At 42.6% G+C, this 26326-nt stretch overlaps 1 protein-coding gene across 3 annotated transcripts in view; it reads left to right on the top strand.

Moving 5' to 3' along the window:
- Mob3b (MOB kinase activator 3B) overlaps positions 1–26326 on the top strand; it is a 180904-nt gene that overhangs the window by 128776 nt on the left and 25802 nt on the right. For all 3 annotated transcript variants that reach the window (XM_013020822.1, XM_013020823.1, XM_013020824.1), the window contains one exon: positions 20550–20752. In XM_013020822.1, coding sequence (XP_012876276.1) covers positions 20550–20752 — 203 coding nt within the window. The remainder of the gene's footprint in view (positions 1–20549; positions 20753–26326) is intronic.

Below are 26326 nucleotides of genomic sequence, written 5' to 3'. Positions count from 1 at the left end.
GCCCAGAGTTCAGGCCCATGACCGGCTCCCCCCGCCCCAAATAAAAAAGAAGGAACAGCAGTAGGAAGTACCTAGGTGCACTTTGGACTGTCCTGGAAAGCTTGAATTAACATATACAGTTAGACCAAAGAAATGTCTAGACTTTCTACCTTGAGAGCTTGCAGCACTTTCTGTTCTTAGAGTCATTTCAAGGTTTAACAATGTTTCTGCAGCTGCTTCCTATACTGGGTAATGTTGAGCTTTCTAACTGCTGCTGGCTTGTGTTCAGAACTTGTCATGGCCTAATAACTTTGGATCCGTTCTCATTTGGTACTCTTTCCTCCTATGGTTAGAAGAAAAGATCTGTAGCCAGGTGGTTAGCATTCACAGCCTAGCTCCTCCAATACCTTGTGGTATGACCTTGGGCAGGAAACGTGACCTTCCTCTGTCATTTCCTCCCTTGTGAAATTTAGACCATAATAGGGCCTGACTGGGGCAGACACTAGTAAATGGCTTAGTGAATTACTTGCTGGTACTGGCCTAGAGTAAAAAGCTCAGTGGTAGAGGGCTTGCCTTGCATGCAAGAGGGCCCTGGGTTCAATTCCTCAGCACCACTTAAGTAGAAAAAAGCCAGAAGTGGCACTATGGCTCAAGTGGTAAAGCGCTAGCCTTGAGCTGAAGAGCTGAGGGACAGCGCCCAGGCCCAGAATTCAGGCCCCATGACCAAAACAAAAACAAAAACAAAAAAAACATAGTTATCACAAATGTGAGCACTATAGAGTCCTAGCGTTTTGGAGTTTAAAGGGATCCATTGGAGTTTTAACTCAGGGCCTAGTGCTTACTAGGCAGGCACTCTACCATTCAAACCATTCTGCTAGCCCCTTTTGCAGTCGTTACATTCAAGATAGGGAGTTGCTTTATGCCTGGGCCTTCCTGCACTATGATCCTCCTATTTCCTCTTACTAGTGCCTTCCTCAGTCACTGAGATGACAGAGATGTGCCAGTGTGACCAGCCACTGTACTTCTCTTGAGATGACAGCCACACAGCACCTCACCCAGCCACTGGTTGTGATGGAATCTTGTTGAACTGATATGCCAAGGGTGGCCTTGTATCTTGATCTCTGGTCTCTGCCTTCCAAATAGCTAGAATAACAGGATTGAGCCACTTTCAGCGGCTGAAAGTGCTTTAAAAGCTATTCATTCCTGAGGTGCATTCAAGATCCAGAAGGCTAGACATCTATCCTGTTAGCCAATCAATTAGGCAGTTGTACAATCTCATTTTCTCTTGTCTAAATACCTCTCCAACAAACCTGGTGTATTCAGGACTATATTGAAAAGTTTAAATTGAAAACTCAGTGCGTGCATGCGTGTGTGTGTGTGTGTGTGTGTGTGTGTGTGTGTGTGTGTACACATGGGGGTGGGGCTGCCTCTGTTCATAAGAAAGTAGAGTAATGGAGAAAAATAAGTTTTGAAGTCAAAATGACCCTAAAGTCCACTTCAGCCTCTGTTAGCTCTGTGACTCTGGGCAGGTACCTTGGTGTTTACTTCTCCCTGTTATCTCCCAAATAGTTGCCTTTTGGATATTTGAACTCCACCATGCAATCTTCTAATCTCCTAATCTCCATATATGTGTGTGATATGTTGATATGTATATATATACATGCATCTATCTATCTATCGACCTATCTACCTACCTACCTGCATACATACATACATGTGTTCCAGGGTGTGGCTCTGTGTCAGGGATACATTGTGGCTGGCAAGGACTGGTAACTAACAATCCAGAAATCTAAGAAGTGAACTGAAGGGGTGAGAGAGAAGCAAATTTAGCTCATTAAATCGCCAGCCCTCATCAACATGGTCCTTTGGCTGATGTAACCTCTGATCCTAAAAGTTCTAGAATCAAACCTTTTGGGTTCCTTTGGGTCAGACAGTGGCACTTTCGAGGCCACAAGAGGGCACAAAATGGAGTCTGGGTCATCTCTGCCTCAGGGTCACTGTGTGCTGATGCTGAGGCCTGCGCTCACTGGAGGGCAGGTGAGCAGGAAGGAGAGATGCGTCTGTCTCCTTCGGCCTATGAACAGGTTCAGAGTCCATCCTGGCTACCCCACCTTAGCGCAGATGTAGGGTATTTTCATACCAGAAATTGCGGGTCTTTTCAGTTTCAAAGCAAGGTCTTTGGAAGAGAAACACAAAGGTTTTGAAGTCTGATTTCTAACCAGTCTTTTAATACTTGGCACATTCTTATGAAAAGTAGCTTCACCTTTCTGAATATCAACTCCTACATCTGTAAATAGAATGACAAGTCTTACCCACCTAATGGCTTTAGGATTAAATGACTCTTAACATACTAAGTGAATGATGTGTGTCTTCTTGGAAGGAAGTGCCAGCTGATGTAGTGGGTTGAGTGAGAATGATTGATTTCTCCCCCACTTCCTGGGACAGACAGCAGAGCAACAGAGCCCATTGCTTGCACCCTCTAGTATAGATGAAAACACTACTATCCACATGTCTGGAAATTTGACCTGTCTCATTCTGGGACAAACTAAGTAGCAGGTCAAAGGGAATCTGAATTTTATGGCAGAAATGTGAAATTCTCCGAGGATAGTTCTCTACGTCTTGAACTTTCATAAGTCACAGGTTAGCTGCCTTCCAGTTTCACACAGGCTGCCAGTGTTTTCAATTTAGCAGAGTAAGTGTGGTCAGTCCTGTGAACATCACCTGGGAACTTGTTAGAAGTGCAAACCCTTGGACCCCATCCCAGGCTAGCTGAAACTCTGGTGGTGCCGCCCACTGGTCTGTGTTTTAACAGGCTTTCCAGTTGCTTCTCATGGGTCCCATTTGAGAATGCTGGTCTAAGCGGTCGTTGCTTACTTCCTTTCTCCTTCCCCTGCCAGGTCCAATGGACCATGCCTGACTCTATAGCCAGGTATTGTACTCACTTCCATAGTTTGAAGAGGGCTCCTAATGGAATGACTCACTGTCTCGTCTGGGAGGGAGACACATCTATTCATGTCTAGGGCAGGTGTAATCTAAACAAGCTCGGGCCTAGAAAGGAGTCAGGAAACAAACATCTGTTTGGGATGTTCAGACTGCCAGATCAGATGGCTTCCCCCAACTCTGAGACTTCCTTCCTGATCTTCTGGCAATTCTTTAATGGACACTGATTCCCTAATGGGCAATGATCATAGCAATATTTATCAAGCTCTGCCTGCATTGGAAATACTTCATCTACTTAACTCTTACAATACAATGAGGTAGATAAGATGCTGGGTCCCTCCATATTCTAGAGGGACTCATTCACACAGACAGTAAGTAGCACAAAGGGCTTGAACTCAAGTCAATAGTATCTAGTTTCTATGAATTACCAATCAGCCTCCTGTTTTGTTAAGCAGGGTATCTTAAGCCAGTAATATACAAAATGGAACTTTCTAGCCCTGTGATTTTTAAACTTTAACATGGATCAGGATTGATGGAGGACATTGTAAAAGGTACATTGTTGAGCTCCCATAGCCCAGGTGTTTGACTCAATCCTGGCAAGTCCACAGATATTGCCAGTGCTGCTTGCCCAGGGACCACCTTCTAAAACTCGTAGTTCTGAGGCAGCTTAACAGAAAGAAAACCAGAAGCCGACACAAGATTGTATGGGGTGGGGGATACTGGGAGGGAGGTGGATGAATGAACAGAGCAGGAGTAGCTATAGCAAAAATACTTAATGTACATGTGTGGTAAAAGAAGTAGGAAATGTGAAATGAGTCTGGAGAGAGCAAACAGACAAAATGAGGGAGAATAACCGAAGGTTCTGAACAGGAAGTACCGGACACTTAGATGGACATGTTAAATTGTAACCTTTTGTAGTTCAGGAAAAAAAAATTAAAAAAATATTATTCTAGGCGACTGTTTCTCAACCAGGCTTCACGTGAATTCCTAGGTTCAGGTTCAACTGTGTTAGTGTGGGACATTGCCATTCTCATTCTTTTTTTTTTTTTTAAGTGCCAGTCCTGGGGCTTGAACTCAGAGCCTGGGCTCTATCCCTGAGATCTTTTGCCCAAGACTAATGCTTTACCAATTCAGCCATATCTCCACTTTCACATAGTGAGTGACTAATAGGAGATAAGAGACTCATACACATTTCTGCCCAGGCTGGCTTCGAACCATGATCCTCAAATCTCAGCCTCCTGAGTAACCAGGATTATAGGTATGAACCATTACAGAAGCCTGTATATGATCTCTTAACAAAAACTATAGGATTTAACCCACTCTTATGAATCTAGTCAAGGAAAAATTATTAGAGACTAACTACCAAGGATATGTGTAAGAAGTATCATCCAAATATTACTTTGTTGAAACTGTGTGAAAGCTTATGGTAATTCATTGTTTAAAGATTATTTGTCTCATGATATAATGGATGTTAAGTATAGAAAAGACAATAAAACATTAATCGGCAGTATGATTCTAATTTTTTTTTTTGAGTCCGGTTGTGGGGCCTGAACTCTGGGCCTGGGCGCTGTCCCTCAGCTCTTCAGCTCAAGGCTAGCATTCTACCACTTGAGCCACAGCGCCACTTCTGGCTTTTTTTTCGTTTTGCTTATGTGGTGCTGGGGAATCGAACCCAGGGCCTCATGCATGCAAGTACTCTACCACTGAGCCACCTTCCCAGCCCCTGATTCTAATTTTTTAACTGTATATACACATTTCAAAAAGATCAGACAAGTGACACACCAAAATACTGCAAGTAGCTATTTACTGAAGGGATTATTGATAAGAATGGAATTTATACTCGACATCCATTTTCCAAATCTCTTAAATCTTCTCCGTTTAAAATAAAAAAGATTTTCAGTAGTCCACCTACTTTTATATGTTCTGCAATGCCTGTCTGAAATACAAACCATAGATTTACAAGCTAGAGATTTTTTTTTCAGCCAAAATATTTTTAAATTACTAATTGTGGTCCCAAAGGGTATCATTATGCTTTGGGCCCCAGGAAATGTGAGAAGTTTTATAGGAACCTAGGAAGATGGTTCTGGCTCAGAGAGCTTTGGCTCTGCAAGGTGGTTCCCTTGGTGGGGTAGTAGGGGGCAGCCACCGGCTTCATGGGACTTTTCAGGGTGCAGGTATTCTTTCCTACAGTGGGTACAGTTGGCCAACAGTGCATTGGTGGAGCATCACTAAAGTATTGCTGAAGTTAGTTAATGTAACACGGATCGAACGCACCATATCCAAGATGGTTTAGCATTTCCATGTGCACTGCACAAATGTGGAGGTGGTAAGCGTCGAGTGAGAACGACCAATAAATGATAAAGGAAAGACAAAGGCAGAAGACTCAGCCCATTTGCAAAGCATCGTGCCCATGACACCCAAAAGTCTGTCTGTCCATGCTCCTTGGGGTTGCTTTCAGAAAACAAGCAAATGCATTATAGCAAATGCAGCATGCGAAAGAGGCACCCTGGTGCTCAGGGATGCTCAGGGGAAGAAGGAATATGAAAGTATGAAGCATTCAGAGGCAGCATTACATATAGTCAGTAGATATTTGCTATGCAACTAAGCCTCGCCTTTCCAAAACATAAGTTTTGACTGGAGATTCCACAACAGCGGAGACTCTTGGCTCAATCTAAAGAGAGCAAATAGCAGACCAGTGAGCACCACCCTGGCATGGCCCCATGGTGATGGAGCCCCTTTTCCCTAGAAGGCAGAGGACCTCAAGTCCCAGGAGAGACTCAAGTACCCACTACTTTCTGCAGTCAATTTGCAACCATAAGCATCATTTTCTTTAATGGGTCTGAGATGTACCAGGGATGTGTAGCTTAGTGGTAAAGCACGTGTCTACCATACACAAAGCACCGACATGGCAAAAAGAAAGTCTAGGCTGGCTGAATAAATGCATGAAATGGGTGGGCACAATAGCTTCCACATCTATTGGAAACAGACATTGCAGAGCTGTCGTCCTGTGGAAAATTCAGTTCTCAGCTATGCTAGGTCTGAGAGAAGCTAGAATTCTTATTTTTCTTCTTCTGGTACTGGGACTTGAATTTATGGTAGGGCATGAACCCTTAGCTTTTTATCTCAAGGCTACCACTTGAGCTACAACTCCACTTCTGGCTTTATGGTGAATAATTGGAGATAAGGGGCTTTGACCCAAGATCCTCAGAGCTCAGCCTCCTGGTAACTGAGATTTTGGGTGTGAGTCATCAGTGCTTGGTAGAAGCTGGAATTTTTTACCTTTGTATTAGGGATGCTTTTTGTTTGTTTGTTTTTAATGTTGGCAGCATTACAAACGTATGCACTCCAAAGAAAACATCCCTGCTGGCTGGCTGGTGGTCTGTAGCTGTCTGGGTCTCACCTCTGCTTTTGAACCTCAAGCCCTACAAAGGAAAATGCTTTAGGTCTCCTTCTCCTCTCCCTCACCTTCCCAACCAAACCTACCACCAAATTCCAAAAGACAAATTTTCTGAGCTCTCAAATTCTTCTCAAAAGTCAGGCTTCATAAAGACCTTAAAATTGCCCACATAGCCTAACAGCAATTTATTTCAATTACAATTAAAAAAAAAAACTCTTAAAGAGAGCCAGGCTCTGGTGGCTCACACCTGTAATCCTAGCTACATAGGAGGCTGGGATCTGAAGATTGTGGTTCAAAGCCAGCCTGGGCAGGAAAGTCTGTGAGACTTTTTTTTTTTGAGTCACTCATGGGGCTTGAACTCTGGGCTTGGGCGCTGTCCCTGCGCTCTTCAGCTCAAGGCGAGCGCTCTACCGCTTGAGCCACAGGACCACTTCTGGTTTTCTAGTGGTTTATTGGAGATAAGAGTCTCACGGACTTTCCTGCCCGGGCTGGCTTTGAACCGGGATCCTCAGATTTCAGCCTCCTGTGTAGCTAGGATTACAAGCATGAGCCACCGGCGCCCAGCTTTGAGACTCTTATCTCCAGTTAACCATTGGAAAACTGGAAGTGGCACTGTTGCTCAAGTGGTATAGCGCTTGCCTTTTGCTGAAGAGCTCAGGGACAGCGCCCAGGCCCAGAGTTCAAGCCCCAAGACTGACAAAACAAAGATTTATTAAGAGATACTTTCTTGATGTGAGGTTAATTTTTTTAATTGTTTTAAATGAGCTGTTTTGGTATTTGAGAAGTAGAGGTTTATTTGGAAAATTGATGCTCTGGTTAGTTCATTGAAGATAAGAGTCTCAGATTTTTCTGATCCTCAGATCTCAGCCTCTTGAGTAGCTAGGATTTCACCCATGAGCCACTCATATTTTTCTCATCCACAGAATGGGGAAAACAACTCATCATGAGTCACCAGTTGGCTCCTTTGGGATGTTTATATATGTTATAATCTGTTACCATTAAATGCTTAGAAGAAAATGTAATTGAAACTTTTAAATACAAATGTTATAAAATAGCCTCATAAAACGTTACATATTTAATTGTATTCATTAAAAAGCCACTTTCTTCGAAATTCTCTTGTTGGTATGTCATTCTGTAGCTAAGATGGAAGAGGTTGGAGGGAGAGACAGTGGGGGATGAGCCTTGAGGGTGTCTGTATTTGGACGAGGGCCTAGATCAACTTTCAGCACTGGAGTTCACTTTAGTGTGAGATGGATGATCTTCTGATTTATTGACCAGTTTAATTCTTGTTTACTGCGAAATCACCAGTCTCTAGCATGCCTTCAAATAGGTAAATGTTTGTTACTGGCATTAACTCATGCACAAGTAATGAATGTGTAGTTGGAGTTTTAGCTGTTAAGAATGAAGCTAAGGTGCAGATCTCTATTGCACTCGTAGTTCAGAGATAGGGCTAGCTTCCCAGCTGTTTTGCTGTACTCTCATACAGACCTATATTCAGAAGGGCCAAATGATTAGTTTTAAGCTCTGCTGCCATCACCTTGAAATTCTGAATTATTTTTGAACAAGGGGCTTGTCAAATCATGTAGCAGGTCATGGTCACAGATTTTTTGTTTTTAATCTGTACACATCAAACTGCCAATATATACTCCAGAGAATACAAACTCATACCCACTGGCACTGTCAAATAGTTCCACTTACATAGGAATCTGTTTTAAATATGTCTTTAGTTAGAATAGTTTAGACTTTCAGAAAATTTGCAAAATCAGCACAGAGAGTTCTAATATATTCCTCACCAGGGAACACCTTTGTCACAACTAATGACATCACAGAAGAAAATTGCTGTTACTAAACTCCATACTGTATTCGGATTTTGCTAGTTTTCCTGCTGCCGCTGTTCTCTTTCTATATGGATTCTATCAAGATGCCAGTTCCATTTAGTTGTGGTGTTTCCTTACTCCTTAGGCTCCTCTGAACTGTTTTCTGACTTTCCTTGTTTCTGATGAACCTGAGAATTTTGAGAAGTATAGAATTCCCTTGATTTGGGTTTGTCTGGCTTTTTATTTCCATAGTTAGATGGTACTAATGGGCTTAGGGGACAAAGACTACAGAATTAAAATGCAGGGATTACATAATAAATAAAGTGCAGAAATACAGTACATGCTGTGAGCCTGGCTTGTCACTACTGATGTTATTCAAGATCACAGGGTCAAAGTTGGGTCTGCAGGTTTCTCCAGTGTAAAGTAATTCCCAGGTTCCATACTGGACTCTGTTGGAACAAGTCCAAGGACTCCAGATGGAGCCCACATTCCAGGGCTCCTCTGCCTTGAGGGGAAAGGAGCTGCAGAACCTATCTGGAATCCTGCTGTACAGGCCATGTGTCCGCTCCTGATTTATCATTCAACCCCTTGTTTATGTCAGTATAGACTTATAGGAATTTATTTTATACCTTGTGTTATAATCCAGCACCACTCCAACTATGTTGCTGCTCAGACTATCCAACATTGGCCAATGTGGCTCTTTCCTGTTGGCTTGTGGCCCTTTGGTGTGTTCACCATTATGTTTTTACTGAGGCCTCCCTCCCTCCCTCCCTCCCTCCCTCCCTTTCTTTCTTTCTTTCTTTCTGGCACTACAAGGTATTTCAGACCATCTTTTATATTTCCAACCCTAGCCCTAAAATCAGACATTGCTTCAAGGAACCCTGTTTCTTTTTCTTAAAGAATGATATTGGAGCCAGGTGCCGGTGGCTCATGCCTGTAATCCTAGCTACTCAGGAGGCTGAGATCTGAGGATCTCAGTTCAAAGCCAGCCCGGGCAGGAAAGTCCGTGAGACTCTTATCTCCAATAAACCACTAGGAAACCGAAAGTGGCACTGTGGCTCAAGCGATAGAGTGCTTGCCTTGAGCTGAAGAGCGCAGGGACAGTGCCCAAGCCCAGAGTTCAAGCCCCATGACCTACAAAAAAAAAAAAAAAGGAATGATATTGGGTACAAAGATCTAGATACATGTGTTGATTGTATTTTCCTTTTTGAATTGCTTTCTAAAAAACAAAACAAAAACAAACACAATAAAAGCAGTGTCTTGTTATGTAACCTAGACTGGTTTTGAACCAGTTTTGAATCTCATCCTCCTGCCTATCCTCCAGTCTGGAATTACAAACATTTAACCAGCTCTTTCTTCAATCAATTTTATTTAAGTTTTTATATTAAGCTATTAGTACATTAGTTCTAGAAAGAGTTAAATATATGAAAATGCTGTTAAGCAGGATGTTTGAAATTTCTAAGAATATTTTTGGATTAACCAACACTCAACGATGAAAAGATTTCACATGTGAAACTAAATTTCTGGGTTCCATTGAAAGGTTGGATGATCCTAGCTCCATTTTTCTCCTATCCAACAAGATAGCCAAGAAGCTATCTTATTTTCTTGTATAATACTCTTAAAGGTTGTCAAAATCCACCCCACTCCCTGTCATGATACTCCCAGCCTGCTTTTCTCATTTATGACCCTTGGTAATCCCTAAAGACTTTTGAAAGTGAACCCTGCTTCAAAACATATTCAAGTAAATCATTTGCTTAAATTACATAGCCCCATCTGTGAATTTAGAGCAATTCTCACCCAATGATCAGACCTGAGAGCAGCATTTCTTGTTTCATCCTATCCTACCAATTTGCCTGTCCTTGGAGCTGACCTTCAAGTACAATCCCTTGCCGTTACTTCCTAAGTCTCTGCCTTAACTCTTCTGGGAAGTCCAAGATAAGTCCGACAGACTCAGTGTCTGGTGAGAGTCTGTTTTGTGGCTCATAGTTGGTAGTTTCTGGAGCATCGCATGGAGGAAGGGAAAAATGGTCCTTCTTTATAATGGACCTTATACCATTCATGAAAATTTTGCTTTTATGTCTTAATCAGCTCCCAAAGGTCCACCTCCTAAACAGCATCATCTTGAGGGTTCCCCTCTCAATGCATGCATTTGAGGAGAACCATCATATTCTGGTATCTGTAACTATGAACAGAGACATTTCCTGGTGTTACAAACTATTTAGTCTACTGGGAAACAACAAAGAAAAATACTATAAGATGACATGTTTCATATTCTGAGAGAAACAGAAGGTGTTATAACACGCCTAACCCTGTAACTAGACTGAGATAAGGAGTAAGGGCAGGGCAGACATCCTAGGGGATGAGATAGCTTCGTTGAGGTTTACAGAACAAATGGGAGTTAGCCAGGAATAAAAAGGGAGCTGTTGAGGAAGAGATTTCCAGCTGTCCAGTATGTGTCAATACTCACATACTAGAGCAAGCTCCAAATGGCTGAAGTATGACATTCAAATGGAAAGGATCCAGCCATGGTGCAGGGGAAATTACCGAGTATTAAAAATACCTTTGCCTTCACCTCGAATGAGTTTTATGCAGAAAGACCAATTTCCTGGTATAATTTGCATCAGGAAGATTTCCCCACCCACTTGGTGGAGATGAGAGAAATGAACTAATAGAAGAAGAGCTTACTTAAGGGTGAGCTACAGGAGCCAGGTAAGAAAGAAGTGGTGGCTTGAGCTAAGGAAGAGGCAGTAGGCCCAGAGAGAAGCTGATTAGAAACCATGCAGACAAGACTTGATGTGAATTGTCCTCTGCTTAACGGGAGAAAGAGCCTGCTGGCCAATGAAGAATCCTTTTATTGATGAGAATATTCACAGTATCACATCCATGACAAGCTCTCTGGGTCATTTTCGAATTTGAATTGGGACTCATGATCAGAGGACTGTCTCTTCAGCCTCATTTGCAGTTCTTTCGCTCCTTGTTCTCACTTTACCCTGTCTCACTTGACCTGTTTGCTTCTCAGCAAACTGGGAAGGTTTGAACTCAGGAGGTTTGTTTATTGAGATAGTTAATTGATTTTGTTGATTATCTTTTTCAGATAGGGTTTCACAATGTAGCCCAGGCTGGTCTCAAAACTCACTGTCTTGTTGCTTCTGATTCCCAGGTGCTGAGATTTGACAGGTGTGTGCCACCATACCCAGCTCAAACTAGGAGGTTGTTTTGGTGGCTTTCATTACCAACTGAAAATGAATACTCTTCTCTGGTTTTCTTGGGGCTTTCTTAGGCTCCCTCTACTTCCTTATCCATGCCATGAGTGGCGGATGAAGGCAGTTATTCTATAGGTGCAGTCGAGTACCAGCCTCTGGTAGCTGGGAACTAGCTAGGGGGAGTGGAGGAAGTGTGACAAACAGGCAGGCACACTGTATTTACAGTCGCTTCTTTGGGTGGCTGAAACAGCACATCCTAAGCCTGGAAAATGGCACGTCTGAAAGAATTAACCATCTGTTTCGAAGATATAATCACTGTATGTTAGTCTCTTCTCCTTTTCATTTAGTCCAACCATGATGATAGACTGGACGGTAACGTGAGGGGGCTGGGAAGGGCAGATGGTGGGAGGTGGAGAATAGAGTGGTAGCCAGTTTATTTCTAACCAGTTGCAGCTGTCAGCTTGTTTGGGGACTTTTGCTTTTAGGCAGAGGAACAAAGTCCCACTGCTGAGGGTTGTTTTCTTTGGCAAGATGAACAGACACTTTCTTGCGGAACACGTTGAGATAACGCAAAACATCTGCTCTAAGGATTTAGTCTGAGTTTGCATCAGCAAGAGCAGGAACCTTCTTTAGATAAATACAGATGCAGTGGTATCTTTGAAAAGGCAGAGGAATATGGATGTATGTGAAGAAGCAAGAGAGTAAACGAAGAAGAGATGTGTATTTTTAAGAAACATCTGTGTTCATTCCCCGCCCCTCTTCACCCCTTAAGATCCAGTTGCATTTTGTTTTGCAAGCATTCTGTAAATGGTATGTTCTCAGCCATGCTGCTAGCGGGGAGTCTGTTTTCTTTACCCACGTGTGTGGGATGTTGTTTTTATTCATGAGCTATTGAGAATGAGTGATTTTTATGACTTGTAGAAGGATTTTCACATGGACATTGCTAAGACTCCAAAGACAAAAAGGCAAATGTTCTCAGATCGGAATAACAGTTTAAAGGAGAAAGGTGGATCTTTCTGGCTATTGTTAATGACATGCCATCAGGGGTCCTGAAGGACTGTCTAGGACCTGAGGTTTCATCATATGTCATGTCAAGCTCCTTGGACAGCTCACATGCTGTTCCCATATATCACATCTCTTCCAAATCTGCTTTCCGGGAAAGAGTGTGTCTTTTAGAGATAGGCAACTTCACCTGTCCTGTTTCTTGTGCCTGTTCAAAGTTTCATGACTTTGATGAGGAAAAGCCACCTTTATAAATAGTAATATCCGCCTCCATTCCTATGAGCCCGCCAGCACTTCCGCAGTCTTATGAACAGCTAGGTATTCATGAGACTGGTCCTTGTCACTCACTATTTTTATTAGTATGTCCTTGAATAAAGAGACCCAGCCTCTTAGAAGTTAGCAGACCTGCTCGAAAGTAAGTAGCAGAGAAGTGCCACCACTGGAATCTGAATTTATTTATGATCTATGCTGGTACCAAGCATTTACCCAGTGTCCTTAGCTCTGGTGCATGGTTTGGGGGAATAAACTCAGACTTTCTTACCCTTCCCCACGTTCATTTTTAACAAAGTTTTGTTTCCCCAATTCTGCCAGTTGGATTGGATTGAGATAAAAGGGGACAGGGGAACTCTGCAAAAGCTGTCTGGCTGAGTAGAATGAACGCACCGGCTCTCGAATCAGGAAGATTCAAATTCAGATCCCTTCCATCACAAATTAGGTCTGTAAGTCCTCAGTCAGTCTCTGATTGCAGAGTAAGCAGGTGGTGGAGGAGTTCTGCTCTCATCCCATCAATCAGTGGTGTTTATATCATACCCACCCCACTCTACACTCCAGGCTGGACACTGCAGAGATAGTCCTTATGGAAGGCACACTCCAGAGGGGCCACAGACAAGAGACAAGGAGTCCCACCAATCAGTTTGCAGATTCTGTATCTGATCTGTGCTCAAGAAAAAGGCTAGAGTAGATACTAGAGAACTGGAGTCTAGGAATGAGGAAAGAGAGGAGGCCTCAATGGTGACTGGGAAAGATGAACTGTCTGCCAGATCCTTGCAGGGCTTCAGGTGTTTGGTGACAGTTCTCTGTAGTCCATGGAGATAAAGCCCACATGTTTTACATCTCCAGTGCCCAAGTTAATCCCAGCACTGACTATAACAAGTCAGTGTCATTTCCAAGTGTTAGCCTTTCTCTTCAGAGGAGAAGGGAGACAATAATTCAAACAGGAATGACCAACACCTAGCTTAACCTTCCCCTGGGTGTGGTCCAACTTTGGATCCTTTGTCATCAAAGTATTTCTGCTTTCTCTGAGGGAATCTTCCCCTTTGGGGGTTTCCATCAGGGGATGAAAGAAACAAATTGTGTAAAAAGTTTGTTTTCATTCAGGGGTGCTCCAAAAGGAAAGATTCAACAGGGAATTTGCAGGCCTCGTGGGAGGGAGGGAAAAAGAGGAATAGAGAGGGAGGAAAAAAAAGAAAAATGGATTAAAGCTCAGAAATTACTGGAATTTTTATTTAATTTTGTTTGAGATTTACTGAGACAGAGATGAAAGGCAAATCCACATGGAACCTCAGAGAAGTTATTATATTCTATGCTCCATTTAGCTCACACACTGAATGTGGCCTGGAGATCAGAAAGTTGTGGTTAGACACATTCATAAACTCGGCAGGGCTCAGTCAGATGCTGGTGCCTGACCGAGTACCAAGTCTTCCCCCAGCAGCAGCCATAGCTATGGGGATGTCTCATCCAGGCCTTCTAGAGGCTCCAGGCCTGTAGACACACCTCCCCCTCGCCCTTCACCCCAGTTCCTTGAATTGCCTCCCGCTGGGCCTGATTACCCAGCAAACTCTAATCATACTTCAAAGTCTAATTGTTGAGCAAATTCCTGCTGGTACCTTTAGATGAGTGATTGGTTTGGATTCTGACCTGTGCCCAAGCATGTTGGCTGCTTCCTTACCTGCTGGAATCTTGAGTGCAGCCCAGTCTTTTTCTAGGCCACTAACTCTATTTCAGTTCTGATCCACTGGCCCAGGTGAGGCCATACAACATGACCTTAGGACATCCAGATCCAGGTCATCTGTCCATCACCTTCTGTGGAACACTCCTGAAATGTTTTCTCATTTCAGGCCAACTCTTTGGAGGACTGAAATCTCCCCATCTTGAACCTGATAGTCACAGGATATAAGGCTTAAGGTGGGATAGAGAATAGACATGCTTTCGACTCAATTATTGATTCTAAATCTCTGAGAGGTCTTCTGGTCAAAGGTTGTTTTTCTGTCATCAGTTACTATCTAACTGTCTGGAATTATTATCGCAAGTTTGTCTGGGTTATTATAAGACTAGTCAACGTTTAACTACGAGCCCTTAAGACAGAAATCTATTTCACTTCAGACTGCTGGTTAATATTGTCTGGCATTAACTTTCTAATTGAGTACAAGGACTGAAAATTAACTATCACCTCCTGAAAAAAACTAGATTGAAAGGAGAGTAGGGAACATTTTAAAGATCATTAAAGGACTTTCAAGTCTTTCTTTTTACCCCCGTGGATGGGATCAAAATGCTCATTTTACAGAGCTCTCCTCCCTTTTCCCAAAAGTACTGTGCAGACTTCCCTGCCAGCACTCTCTCCAGAGTCTGGCAAAAAGCTATCATTACTGCTGTGGGCTTTTGTTTTTCCTTCCCCAAGTAGGAGATGATGGATTCATAACTTAACTAAATAAGACCTCTCCTCTTTTCTGATTCAGAGTTGATTGATGACTTCTCCCTTACCTTGCTTAGGCCAACTACTCTTAAAGATAGAATCAAAGGATAAAACAATCCCTTTGTTCAGAGTTTACAGCAGTAGACGGCATGATCACTCTTAAGCTCTTGCAAGTTCAGAAGTGATATGTTAATGTCACCACTATTCTCCTGAAAATAAGCATGCAAGAGGGATTGAATACCAAAAAAAAGTGACAGAGCACATTTGGTCAATAAGATAAATAAAAGGCACAGTTCACAGTACAGTGTTTATTATCTGCAAGACATTATACAAAGCCTTTTGTATGCGTATGTATTTAATCCTCCAACCACATCTTAAGCTACAGATAATATTGATATACCCCAGTGTGTTTTTGGATGAGGAAGCTGAGGTTTATGGTGACTAAGACATTTGTATGTGGCCACATTGTCATTGGATAGTAAATCTGGAAATCTGAGTGGTCTGATTACAGATTCTGTAGGTTCTACAGGAAAGGGGAACCTGGAGTTAAACTAGACTTCCCCTCCCCCTATCCCCACAGGTATTCTCAGATCTTTACTCTGCTTGGCTATATTGCAAACTTCTATGAAAGCAGCATTTTTGCAAATATATGACTATATGGCCCTCCCTTTTCAGCCAAGTGTCTATTAAGAGTAATGATTTTTAAAAATACATATTGGAAAACCATGACATAGAAGGACTAGAGTATCTTGTATATTAAAGAAAGGCATTAGGGCAAAGAGTGAGGTTTGTCTCTGCTTCTGATGTGAATGCTATTCTATGGGCCGTGTGGACCTTCCTGTACCAAGACTGAACCATGAACAGGCTACCATTGTCACTAGCTAGGCATGTCTTTGAGATAATCCACTAGCCATTTGTTCTTCTTACTGCTAGACTATATTTCAAACACATGACAAGGCCATACAATGCTGGTCTCAAGTCATATGTTCCCTACCACCATGCAGCCTGTCATAACTGAATGGAGATAAACCTAAATCCCTATCTTCTCCTGTTAGCTGTGTGGCCTGGAGCAAATGCTTTAACTCAGCCAAGCCTTATTTGCCTTACTTTAAAAAACTGAAATAATGATAGCATGCTCAGAACAAAACTGAAATAATGATAGCATGCTCAGAACATCACTGGGATTAAATACTCTGAGTGTGTGTGCGTGTGTGTGTGCATGCGTGTGTGTGTGCGTGCATGTGTGTGTGTGTGTGTGTGTGTGTCCCTTTTCTTTTTTTTATTTATTATTTTCTTTTTTGGTGCCTGTCCTGGAGTGGGTTTGAACTCAGGGCCTGGGCACTGTTCCTGAGCTTCATTCACTCAAGGCTAGCACTCTACCACTTGAACCATAACTCCACTGTCCGTTTTTGTGTAGTTTATTTAAGATAAGAGTCTCATTGACTTTTCTGCTAACTTCAAACTATAACCCTCAGCTCTCAGCCTCCCGAGTAGGATTACAGGAGTGAACAACTGCTGTGTGGCTTCTGTGGCTATTTTATAGAGATTGGAAACTTCTTTGCAGCACCATCAAGATGACAAAAACTATGGATCAGTCCAGCATGGGTAGCTCATGCTTGTAATCCTAGCTACTCAGGAGACTGAGATCCAGCTTAGGCAGGTAAGTCTGTGAGACTCTTATCTCCACTTGACCACCAAAAGGATGGAAGTAGAGTGGTGGAGCACCAGCCTTAAGCAAAAAGCTCAGAAATAGGCCCTGATTTCATGCCCCATTGTACCAGCCAAGAAAAAAAATAAAGATGAATCACTTTTCTTTCACTAAAGGAATGAGTCAGTGGGTCCAGACTTACCCTGTCTTTTAAGCATTAGGCCAGTTACACAGGATGAGAAATCTAGAATCCCTCAAAGGGAAGGTTGTACAGGAGGGACCATGCCTTCCACTTCAATTCCAACCTTCTGAAGAAGGCTTAGTTAAAATGCACATTTAAACCTTAATATCCGTAGAAAGGGAGGAGAGGATAAAATAGTATACAGACTACAGAATTAGCACCAGAGCCATCAGTAATCTAAAGGCCTACCCAAATGTCTACAGCTTTTCTATTCTCAAACCTATATCCTAAGTGACCTGGGATTTTATTTTTGGCTTGCCTGAGAATCCCTCAGGGTTCCAGGCTCACTGGCACACCCAGATTCTTATCTTGTAGAGTTGGCCCAGGGTGAGAACGGTGACACACAGTGAGCGTGTCTTGACTTGAATCATTTGCAACTTTTACTTTTGAAGAACGAATTACAAGCAAGGCAATGGTGGAAGTCAAGTCAGCTTTGCAGACAGAACCAAGAGATTCTGAGTTTTGAATCTTGCTTATCCAAAGAGTTCGGGTGGAAAGCAATAAACTAGAGCTTAGCCCCAAAGTTCCTGTGAAGTGTCAGGTGTAGTACAGATACTATCATAAGGACAGTACAAAGTAAATATGCTTATTAACTTTATGATAAAATAACGCTACTGTGACTTGTCTGTACAGCTAGTAAAGAGAAGGGCTAGGGTATTAAACTAGGTTTTCTAGGCTATAAAACTAACTTCTGTCAACCATTCCTAAATAATAATCCAAAGGGGAGGGGCAAGAGACAACTACCATAGGGCTACAGCAAGGACAGAGACCAAGAAAGGAATGGAAGGCTGGGACAAAGGGTTCAGAGCTGAGCAGAATCAGGGCTGAGGGCAGTAGGGATCATCTAGAGGTACTAGAAATAGTGTTGCTCATCCGCCATGTGTCGTAGTCTTTGCTTCATCTGCAGTTGGAGAATGGAGTATGGGGACATGCAGATGGACTGGCACATTGGGAATGTCCCAGCAGCTACAGAGCCTCTACCAGAGCAGAGCCAGCAGAAACATGAGCATACCTGAGAGAGTTGAGGCCCTCCAGAATGCAAGGCCTTAGAGCTAGAGGATGTGCAGAGCCTTAGAGCTACCTTGTAGGATTGCAAGTTATTGGATGTTCCTGGCTTTGGAGTCAGACTACTTAGGCTACCGAGAACCAATTGAGGGACTTTGGACGGTTACGTAATTTTCTAAAGTCTGTTTATTCATCTACAAAATGGAAACAGTAATTGAAAGGTCTTTCTGGGAACTCAGTCAGCTAACCCACATAGAGTGCTTGGCATGGTCCATCCTAACAGGGTAAGTACTGAGGATATAGTAGTGTAAACCATTAGTCCCAGGCCTGTGTGTGATCTTAAAGCCTGAAGAGGAAAAGCACATTTCTTTTTTTTTTTTTTTTTTTTTGTCGGTCGTGGGGCCTGAACTCTGGGCCTGGGCGCTGTCTCTCAGCTCTTCAGCTCAAGGCGAGCGCTCTACCACTTGAGCTATAGCGCCACTTCCGGTTTTCTGGTGGTTTATTGGAGATAGGAGTCTCACGGTCTTTCCTGCCAGGGCTGGCTTTGAACCGGTATCCTCAGATCTCAGCCTCCTGAGTAGCTAGGATTACAGGCGTGAGCCACCAGCGCCCGGCTGGAAAAGCACATTTCTACATGTAGGTAGCAGAGTATACTCGCTGTCCTATCATTTTGTGTATGTGTGTGTATGTGCGTGCACATGCGTGTGCACACATAGACACCAATACTGAGGCTTGATCTCGGAGCCTGGGCACTGTCCCTTAGCTTTTGCCCAAGGCACTCTACCACTTGCATCGTAGTTCCACTTCTGGCTTTTTGGTAGTTAATTGGAGATAAGAGTCTCGAATCTGCCTGCCTTCAATCTACTGTCCTCAGATCTCAGCCTCCTAAGTAGCTAAAATTACAAGCATGAGCTACCAGCACCAAACCTTCTTCTATTGTTTCTGAATAGGGCTTCTGATGCACCATTTCCTCCCTTTCATCTGCTTCTGTTTCTGTGCTGCTGAAGAGGAAATGTCAGGTGCCACACTATGTGGCCCAATTGAGTTGTGCCTTTAATCCAGGGATGAAGGCAAGTCACATCCAAATGTACCCGTATTTTGGACTTTAGTCAATATATACCAGCTCTGCTACCTCTTAGCAAGATAATTAATGTGTCAAAGTCTCTTTGTCATTCATCTGCAAATGCATTCAACCTTCTGATCAGTTACTTGGCTTCTACCACAGAGATGCTTCCTTGGTCCTTCTTCTCAGAAGGCCCATGGGCTCCTCAAGTGGTCATATTTTCCCTCCTCTTGGGCTGTACCTCACCCTCTCTCCCCACTTCCAGCATCTGTCACCCAGACAGTGTCAATTGTCAGACTAAGGCTGAGACTCCCTTTGGGTTCATTTGATATGCTGCCACTTTGTTTTTTGTTTTGTTTTGTTTTTTGAAGAAAAGCTGGTATCAGTGTGAGGATCCTGTCCCAGCCCACTGCCAGCCCTGCCCCATTTCTAAACCTGCCCAAGAGGGGAGATCCCAGGTAGTCTCTTTACAGAATGCCTCCCAGCAGGCATCTGTCCCAGGCCCCTGTGGATCCAAGGACAGCAAAACTCTTAGTTTCCTAGCCGCTTGGGGTGGCCCTGACTGAGCAAAAGGAGATGCTCACACCTGTCTATTCCTGACAGAGGAGTTGTCCTGACAACATCTAGATGCTCCCGATCTTCTCTTGCAAAGAGAAGGCAGAGGGCTTCTGTTATGTTCTGGGTACTGTAGGAGGCTCTCACTCATGGACACCTCCCCACCCCAGCTAGAGAAGGCCTTCTTATGGTCCCCCTTCACAGAATATAAACCAGAGGTTAAATTAGCTCGTATCTGCCATAAAGCTGAGAAAGGAGCAGAGTTGGAATTCAAATAAATCAAGTCTAACTTAGAAATTGCAACAGGCTTCCACTTCAGGGTAGTATCAATGACTAGCATTTCACTAGTGTAAAAGAAGGAGACAGAGGCTTGTGATTCTGCTGTTTGTTGTTTTGACCAGCTGAGTATAGGGGTCATCAGACAGGAAATCTGTGTAACTCTCCAACCACACAACCTTTCTTTGTCATGGACATACAGCTCTCCAGCTCTTAACTTTCCGAAAACAAGGACATTACAGAGTTTGTTGGATTTGCCCACCCCAGAAACATTGTACCTTAGGAATCATTTTGGATCAGAATTTGCAAATAAGGATATTGCCATCTTAAGTGTGTTTCTTATTCCCCATGTAAGAAATGGGAGCAAAAGACTCCTTGTTATTTTAAAAACTAGCATTTAACATTATTTTTAATTGCTAACATTTTTCACATTTTGCACAGAACTCCAGACTTTTGAATTACTATGAAGAATCAGAAGCTCTAACACCCCTGTCCTCTGACCCCAACAATGGCCACTCCTGGCTGCAATCTAGCAGCTTCCCCCTTGGATTGTGGTGGGGGGAAAGAGGCACTTTCCAATTTGTTAGGCCTGTCCACTCCCTCTTACTCCTGTGGCCAGGATGACAGGCCCCCTGTAGTATGACCCTTCTTCTGCCAGTCTTCTTATTTTAGAGCAAGAGGAAACCTAGTTTTTCCATCATGGTTTCATGCCTTTCTCTGTGCTTTTCTAGGCATTCCATTCCCAAGGAACTTCCTTCAGATCTGCAAGAAGATCCTTTGCCGCCTTTTCCGGGTCTTTGTCCATGTCTATATCCACCACTTCGACCGAGTCATTGTGATGGGTGCAGAGGCCCACGTCAACACCTGCTACAAACACTTCTATTACTTTGTCACAGAGATGAACCTCATAGACCGCAAGGAGCTGGAGCCCTTGGTAAGTGTCACCTGCCCTTGGTAAAGGTGCCTGGGTCACTCTAGGAGCTTGCTATTTGTCATAGTACACCGCCAATCAGACCTATGGAAGACGCCTGCTGATGGCTGTTAGCCGAAAGATTCCAGCAGTGAATAAGGTTTCACAGTCAGCAGAGGGCCAAGGGAAGTCAAAACATCCATGGCTATCCAAAGGTTCCATGTGTAGTGGGAATGTATTGGTTTAGGCAGGAGGAAGTAGCTTTGATTTCCAGCGCTGAAGTCATTCATTCATTCACTTTTATTTATTTAGTTTCTTGAAGGTGTATTTTTGATCTCTCTGTTATCTCTCATATTATTAATCAATGATCAGAAATAGTTGCTCAGTAGGCAAATGAATATTTAGCATCTAACTAGAAGCCAGAAGACTTGAGATAAAGCTCTAGTATTATTATGTAGGTGAACAGGGTCCACTCTTACTTGCTCATGATCTACTTTTACCATTGGACCCAGTATGTGCTTTAGAAGTCAAAGATTCTGGATGCATTCATGGCAGCTATTTCTAGGGCCCTTGAGTACTACAGAATACATTGTTTTGTATGAATATGGTGCTTTTATTCCACAGCCACTGTTTCATCCCATTTCAATAATAGCCAAAATGCCAGGGAGTGGTTGTCCAATTTTACTCCCTGGTATCCCTTTCTGTTTTCCATGTGTTTAAAATTGTAAATTCTACTTAGGCTAACAGGTCAGATGGCTACCACTGAAATGATAGCTTGATATCAGGTACACCATGGGAAAAGGTTATACCACATTCACACCACATCACCAACAGCCACTTGGGGAAGCAGAAGATCAGACCAGAGACCAAGGGAACAGGAAAAACATGGACCAGAGCCTTTTTCAGAGTTTCCTTGGAAAGGAGTGGGTGAGGCAAGGTAAATAGGCTTAGGGTTGGCTAATTTAGACAAGAACAGCAGTTTCTGGGGAATAGAGGTTGGGTTGTCCCCAGTTGTCTGCCACCTACCCCTAGGGTGATTGGCAGGAGAACCTGATAGATAGGTTTATATTAGTTAGATAGATAGGTTTATATTAGTTAGATAGATAGGTTTATATTAGTTAGATAGATAGGTTTATATTAGTTGGTTTGTGAATGGCTCAGGGTGAATTCCTTACTATCTCAAGTATTGGCCCTCTCTGACAGACCCTTCAGGGTTAACAAAACATTTGTTGGTAAAGAATCAAAATACAAAGCCAATATGTATTAAATAGAGTATATAGTATCTATATTGGGCAAACAAGATACTAGCAAGTTGTATGCTACCTTTAAAATTTCCCAATTCACAGTCTATGGAAATTCATGGCAAAACTTTTTTTGCTTTTTTTTTTTACATCTTAAAACATTTTTATATTATCTTTAAGTAGTTGTACTAAGGGATTTCAATTCAATGTTGATTTATAAGTGCACTGGATCTTGATTAATGTCACTGCATCTTTTTACGTATCACTCAATTGTTCTGGAACAAAACAAGACTTTTAACATCTAACTGAGGTGTCTCTTTCATCACTGGCTAAAGAGCTAATTTTCACCATTTTCTTTCTCAATAGCTTTCTAGAAAGCTCTTGGGAGCAAGCATTGAGTTATTTTTAAACATATGTGGACAACTAAAAGAAGGAAACTAAAACACTTTGGTGGTGGTTCTGCTAGCTTGTTGTTTACAAAGTCTGTTGAGGGTAAATAGCCACTACCAGAAGAAAAGATTGGACAAACAACTCAAGGGAGTGAAAAGATTGGAAACAGCAGTTATAACTAATTTCAAAAAATGTCAAAGAAAAAAGGCTAGAACCGGAAGGGTCCATGCAAATGAAGCATGTGAGGAAAGCTGATCTCATCTTCATGCTCAGCTTCTGAGGATCTGAGTTCAGGTCACTTGTTTAAGCCTGCTTAGGAAGAAGGGCAATTCCTTTCCCAAAGGCTTACCAGGAAGAGACACTCTCCTAGGCCATCCTCAGAAAGGCCCTGCTTTCTGAGGAGGGCCTTTGCTGAGTTAGCAAACAAAAGCATCAGCTAGAGCTGAATGTCAATTTCTCCCTTATGCACTGAAGCATAAAGGCCATTGTAGGATAAAGCTTAGTATAACTGACAAGTAGAGAAAGGCTTTCTTTGCCATCAAAAAATACCCAGTTCTTTTCCATAACTGAAGAAGAATTCCTAGTATTCTAGCACCTGGCAGTGCCCAGAGCTGATTTGAGGTCTCAGAATCACACACAGGCCCTGAAAAAGCTAGTATTCTAAATAAAATTTTCTTTTGGGTGGCCTGGAGAAAAGCTATGATTAGACTAACCAGGAATTTATTAACAATGTCAGTGGGCAAAAAGGTATCTGTTCTTTTTTCTTCCCACAAGCTTATATTTCTTTAAATTGTGCTTGTAACAGTGTTCTTCCTGTATTTAGTAATTATTAATTATAGGCACAGGGAAATTAATTTTAGTAAGTTTTTAAACATCTAATTATCTAAAATTATGTGTTTCTTTTATACAAACCCAAACCTATAAAGCACAGGAACAGATAATGAGAATGTTTCTGAGAATTACAATTACATGATACCAGGCACTGGGTACTTAGATCTTGGATTCATTAACAATGGCAAACTTGTGAATTGTTACTGCTGAGATTTCAGTGATAATGCTACAATACCTGACTTGTAAACACTGCAGTTGTGTTATAACTGTTACAATCAGATATACCGTATTAAATCAGTGCATTTTATATGACTGCTTTATCAAGTACTCTGTGCTTATTTTTGTTTGTTTATTGGTATTTATTGGTGTTTTTATTTATCTTATTTTTAATAAGTTTTTTTTATTGTGAAAATACCGTACAGAGGGGTTACAATTACATGAGCAAGGTAATGAGTACATTTCTTATCAAGCATTGTTACCTCCTCCTTTGTTTGTTCCCTACCATCCCTGCCCTCCCATCTCCACGACTACATTTACCCACCCCACCCCCCACCCCCAGGGTCATATACTTACTAGGTAAGTTTTCTACCACTTGAGCCACACTCTCAGTCCTTTTGGCTGAAGTTTGTTCTTCAGGTAGAGTCTTAGGTGTTTACCCAAGACTATCTCAGACCAAGAGTCTCCTTCCAACCTCTGACTTCCCAATCAACTGGGTTTGTGGATGTATACCACCATATCTCATTGGTTTTTAGGATAGTGTCTTGCTAACCTTTGCCTTGGTTAGCCCCAAACTGTGAGCCTCTTATCTGTACCTCCCAAGTAGCTGTGCATAAAGGCATGTGCCCCCATGTCAACAGATATTCCATAATTTCCACAAGAAATAGATGTTCTCATGAAACTTAAAATGCCATCTAGAAAATAGACAGCAATGGATGTCAGCCATCTACATTCTTGAAGGATGATGAAGAAGTCAGGCATTTGCCTCCACATTCTTTAGAATCTGACGCAGCTAGGGGCCAGTAGGGCAGCATGTGTCCAGCCAGTTTCCTTTAGAACATCACTGTTCCCAGAAGTCTCACATGACCGTTGGGAAATTCCTGGAGTTAGACTTTGGGCTTCTTCGGTGCAGAACTTCCAGCCTTCTGTCTCCCTCCTTCCTCCCTCCTTGAATGGCCACATCCCACTTGCTTTTGTCTGATATTAACTGAGCATCTGGGTTGATTTGAGTATCCATAAGGGTAGGAGATTCAGCAACACACAGCCCACTAGGCAAACTCAGACTCTTTGGGTTCCAACCGTAAACTCTTCACTTTCTAATGTACAACCTTGAGCGAGATCCTGGGCTTTTCAAGGCCTCATTTCCCTCATTCATAGAGCTATCATCTAACAGAAAGAACTGTAAAAACTTAAATGAATCACATGCTAAGTGCTGAAGCAATGTTAGCTGATATGTGACATGATGAAAGTAAAGCTTATAGTAAGTAGAATTACTCTGCTTCTATTCTTCATATTTGAAATCCCCTAGATACCTGGAGCAAATATAGTTAATTGCATTTGTGTCACTCTCAAGCTGGGAGTTGTCAATTATCTGAAGGCAGAGAGTACATGGAACGTATGCCTATATATGCCAGCTACATAAGAAATACTTGATCTGCATTTGAGTTAGGAAGAGTGCCTTGAAGATGGTGCATCTCCACTTGGAAGTTATGTGACAACTGTTCCTTCCTTGGTGGCACCTTTATCTCAGAGCATGCCTGCAGACCTGTTGTTTATCCATTTGCTCATTGGGAATACCGCTTCATCTTGATATGTAATTCAGATTGGAAGCAAAATAGAAAGCAGAGCAGTGAGAGAATACATTGTAATCTTCAGACCTGTGAGAAAGGTGTGCCATGACTTTCATTCTCAGATCTAGATTCCAGAGAGATCACCCAAGAAATGTTCAATGCCTTTGTGACCTGGTGTGGCAGCTATAGGGTGGCTGACCTTCCCAGATTTAGCACTGGAAGACACATGTCCTAGGACAACCCTTGATCTTGGGCAAAATGAGATGGTGGTTATCCTGTCAGGCCCCTGAGTAGGAGTGCAAGTTGGAATTCAGAAGCCCAATGAAGCCAGCCTCTCTGTTGGAATTCAGAAGCCCAATGAAGCCAGCCTCTCTGTACTTCCCCAGAGCTTGCTATAAGGATTCCATTGGGACCGGCTGCTTAGCCTCTGCAAGCCTGGGAACGCAGAGAAACACATGCCATTTCACTTGCCCTCCAACAGGAAGGGGGAGGCTGGCTCACTGACAGACACAGAAATACTCATTTCTCATGTCAATGTGCAGCTGAAGATGACCTGAACTCAAGCAAGTTCACAGTTGAAGGAAACAAGCCCAAATGATGCTGGTAATTGGAAAATAGGCCAGACCCTGATTGAATAAGCAGGCTCTTGTTGGCCCTTAGATGCTGGGAGTCAGCTGACATAATTGAGCTGATCAGAATGATCATTAGTAAGCCCAAATAGCCAGCAGTGTTTTGTTGGCCTTTCACTAGAAACAAAAGCAAGCTCAGAGAGAACTGTCAGCAGTACAGTAGCTGGGAATGATTAAGAGTTGATTAGGGCAGGAAGAAGAGAGCAACTGGAAATATGGGAAGCCTAGAAAAAAGCCTATAGTTCAACCTGTGTACCTGCTGACCTCTAAGTGACCTTGGTCCAGAGCCTTCCCAGGTTCTCTCTGGAGCTCACATTTCCTAATTTCTAATGGCAAAGATTATGATATGCCATTGCCCACCTTGTAGAGACCAAAGGTTACCACAGAACTATTCTACCACCTGCCAGCAGGTGCATGGACCAGCCAGAGGATCTTAAAGTAGGTCTGCACACAACCTGCATCAGAATCTTCTGAAGTATGTTCAAATGTACGTATATCATCCTGGATACATGGATCAGAAGTATTGAGATAAGTGTGCATGGCCAAAGAGTTTGCATCTGAAACTTTATTATGCAGCTTTCTTGCTAAAATAAACATTCTGATATCTGATGGGATGAGATTCCAGAGTATTTATTTTGTTCCCAGATGACACCAATACTGCTAATCCCCAAACTACACTTTGTGGAAAAAAATCCCTAGATGACAACTATCCTCAGTGTG

Source organism: Dipodomys ordii, unplaced genomic scaffold, assembly GCF_000151885.1.
Source record: "Dipodomys ordii isolate 6190 unplaced genomic scaffold, Dord_2.0 Scaffold53, whole genome shotgun sequence".
In the NCBI taxonomy this organism is placed as follows: domain Eukaryota; kingdom Metazoa; phylum Chordata; class Mammalia; order Rodentia; family Heteromyidae; genus Dipodomys; species Dipodomys ordii.
The sequence above is the reverse complement of the archived record's forward strand: the minus strand, read 5'-3'. Positions and strand labels throughout refer to the sequence as shown.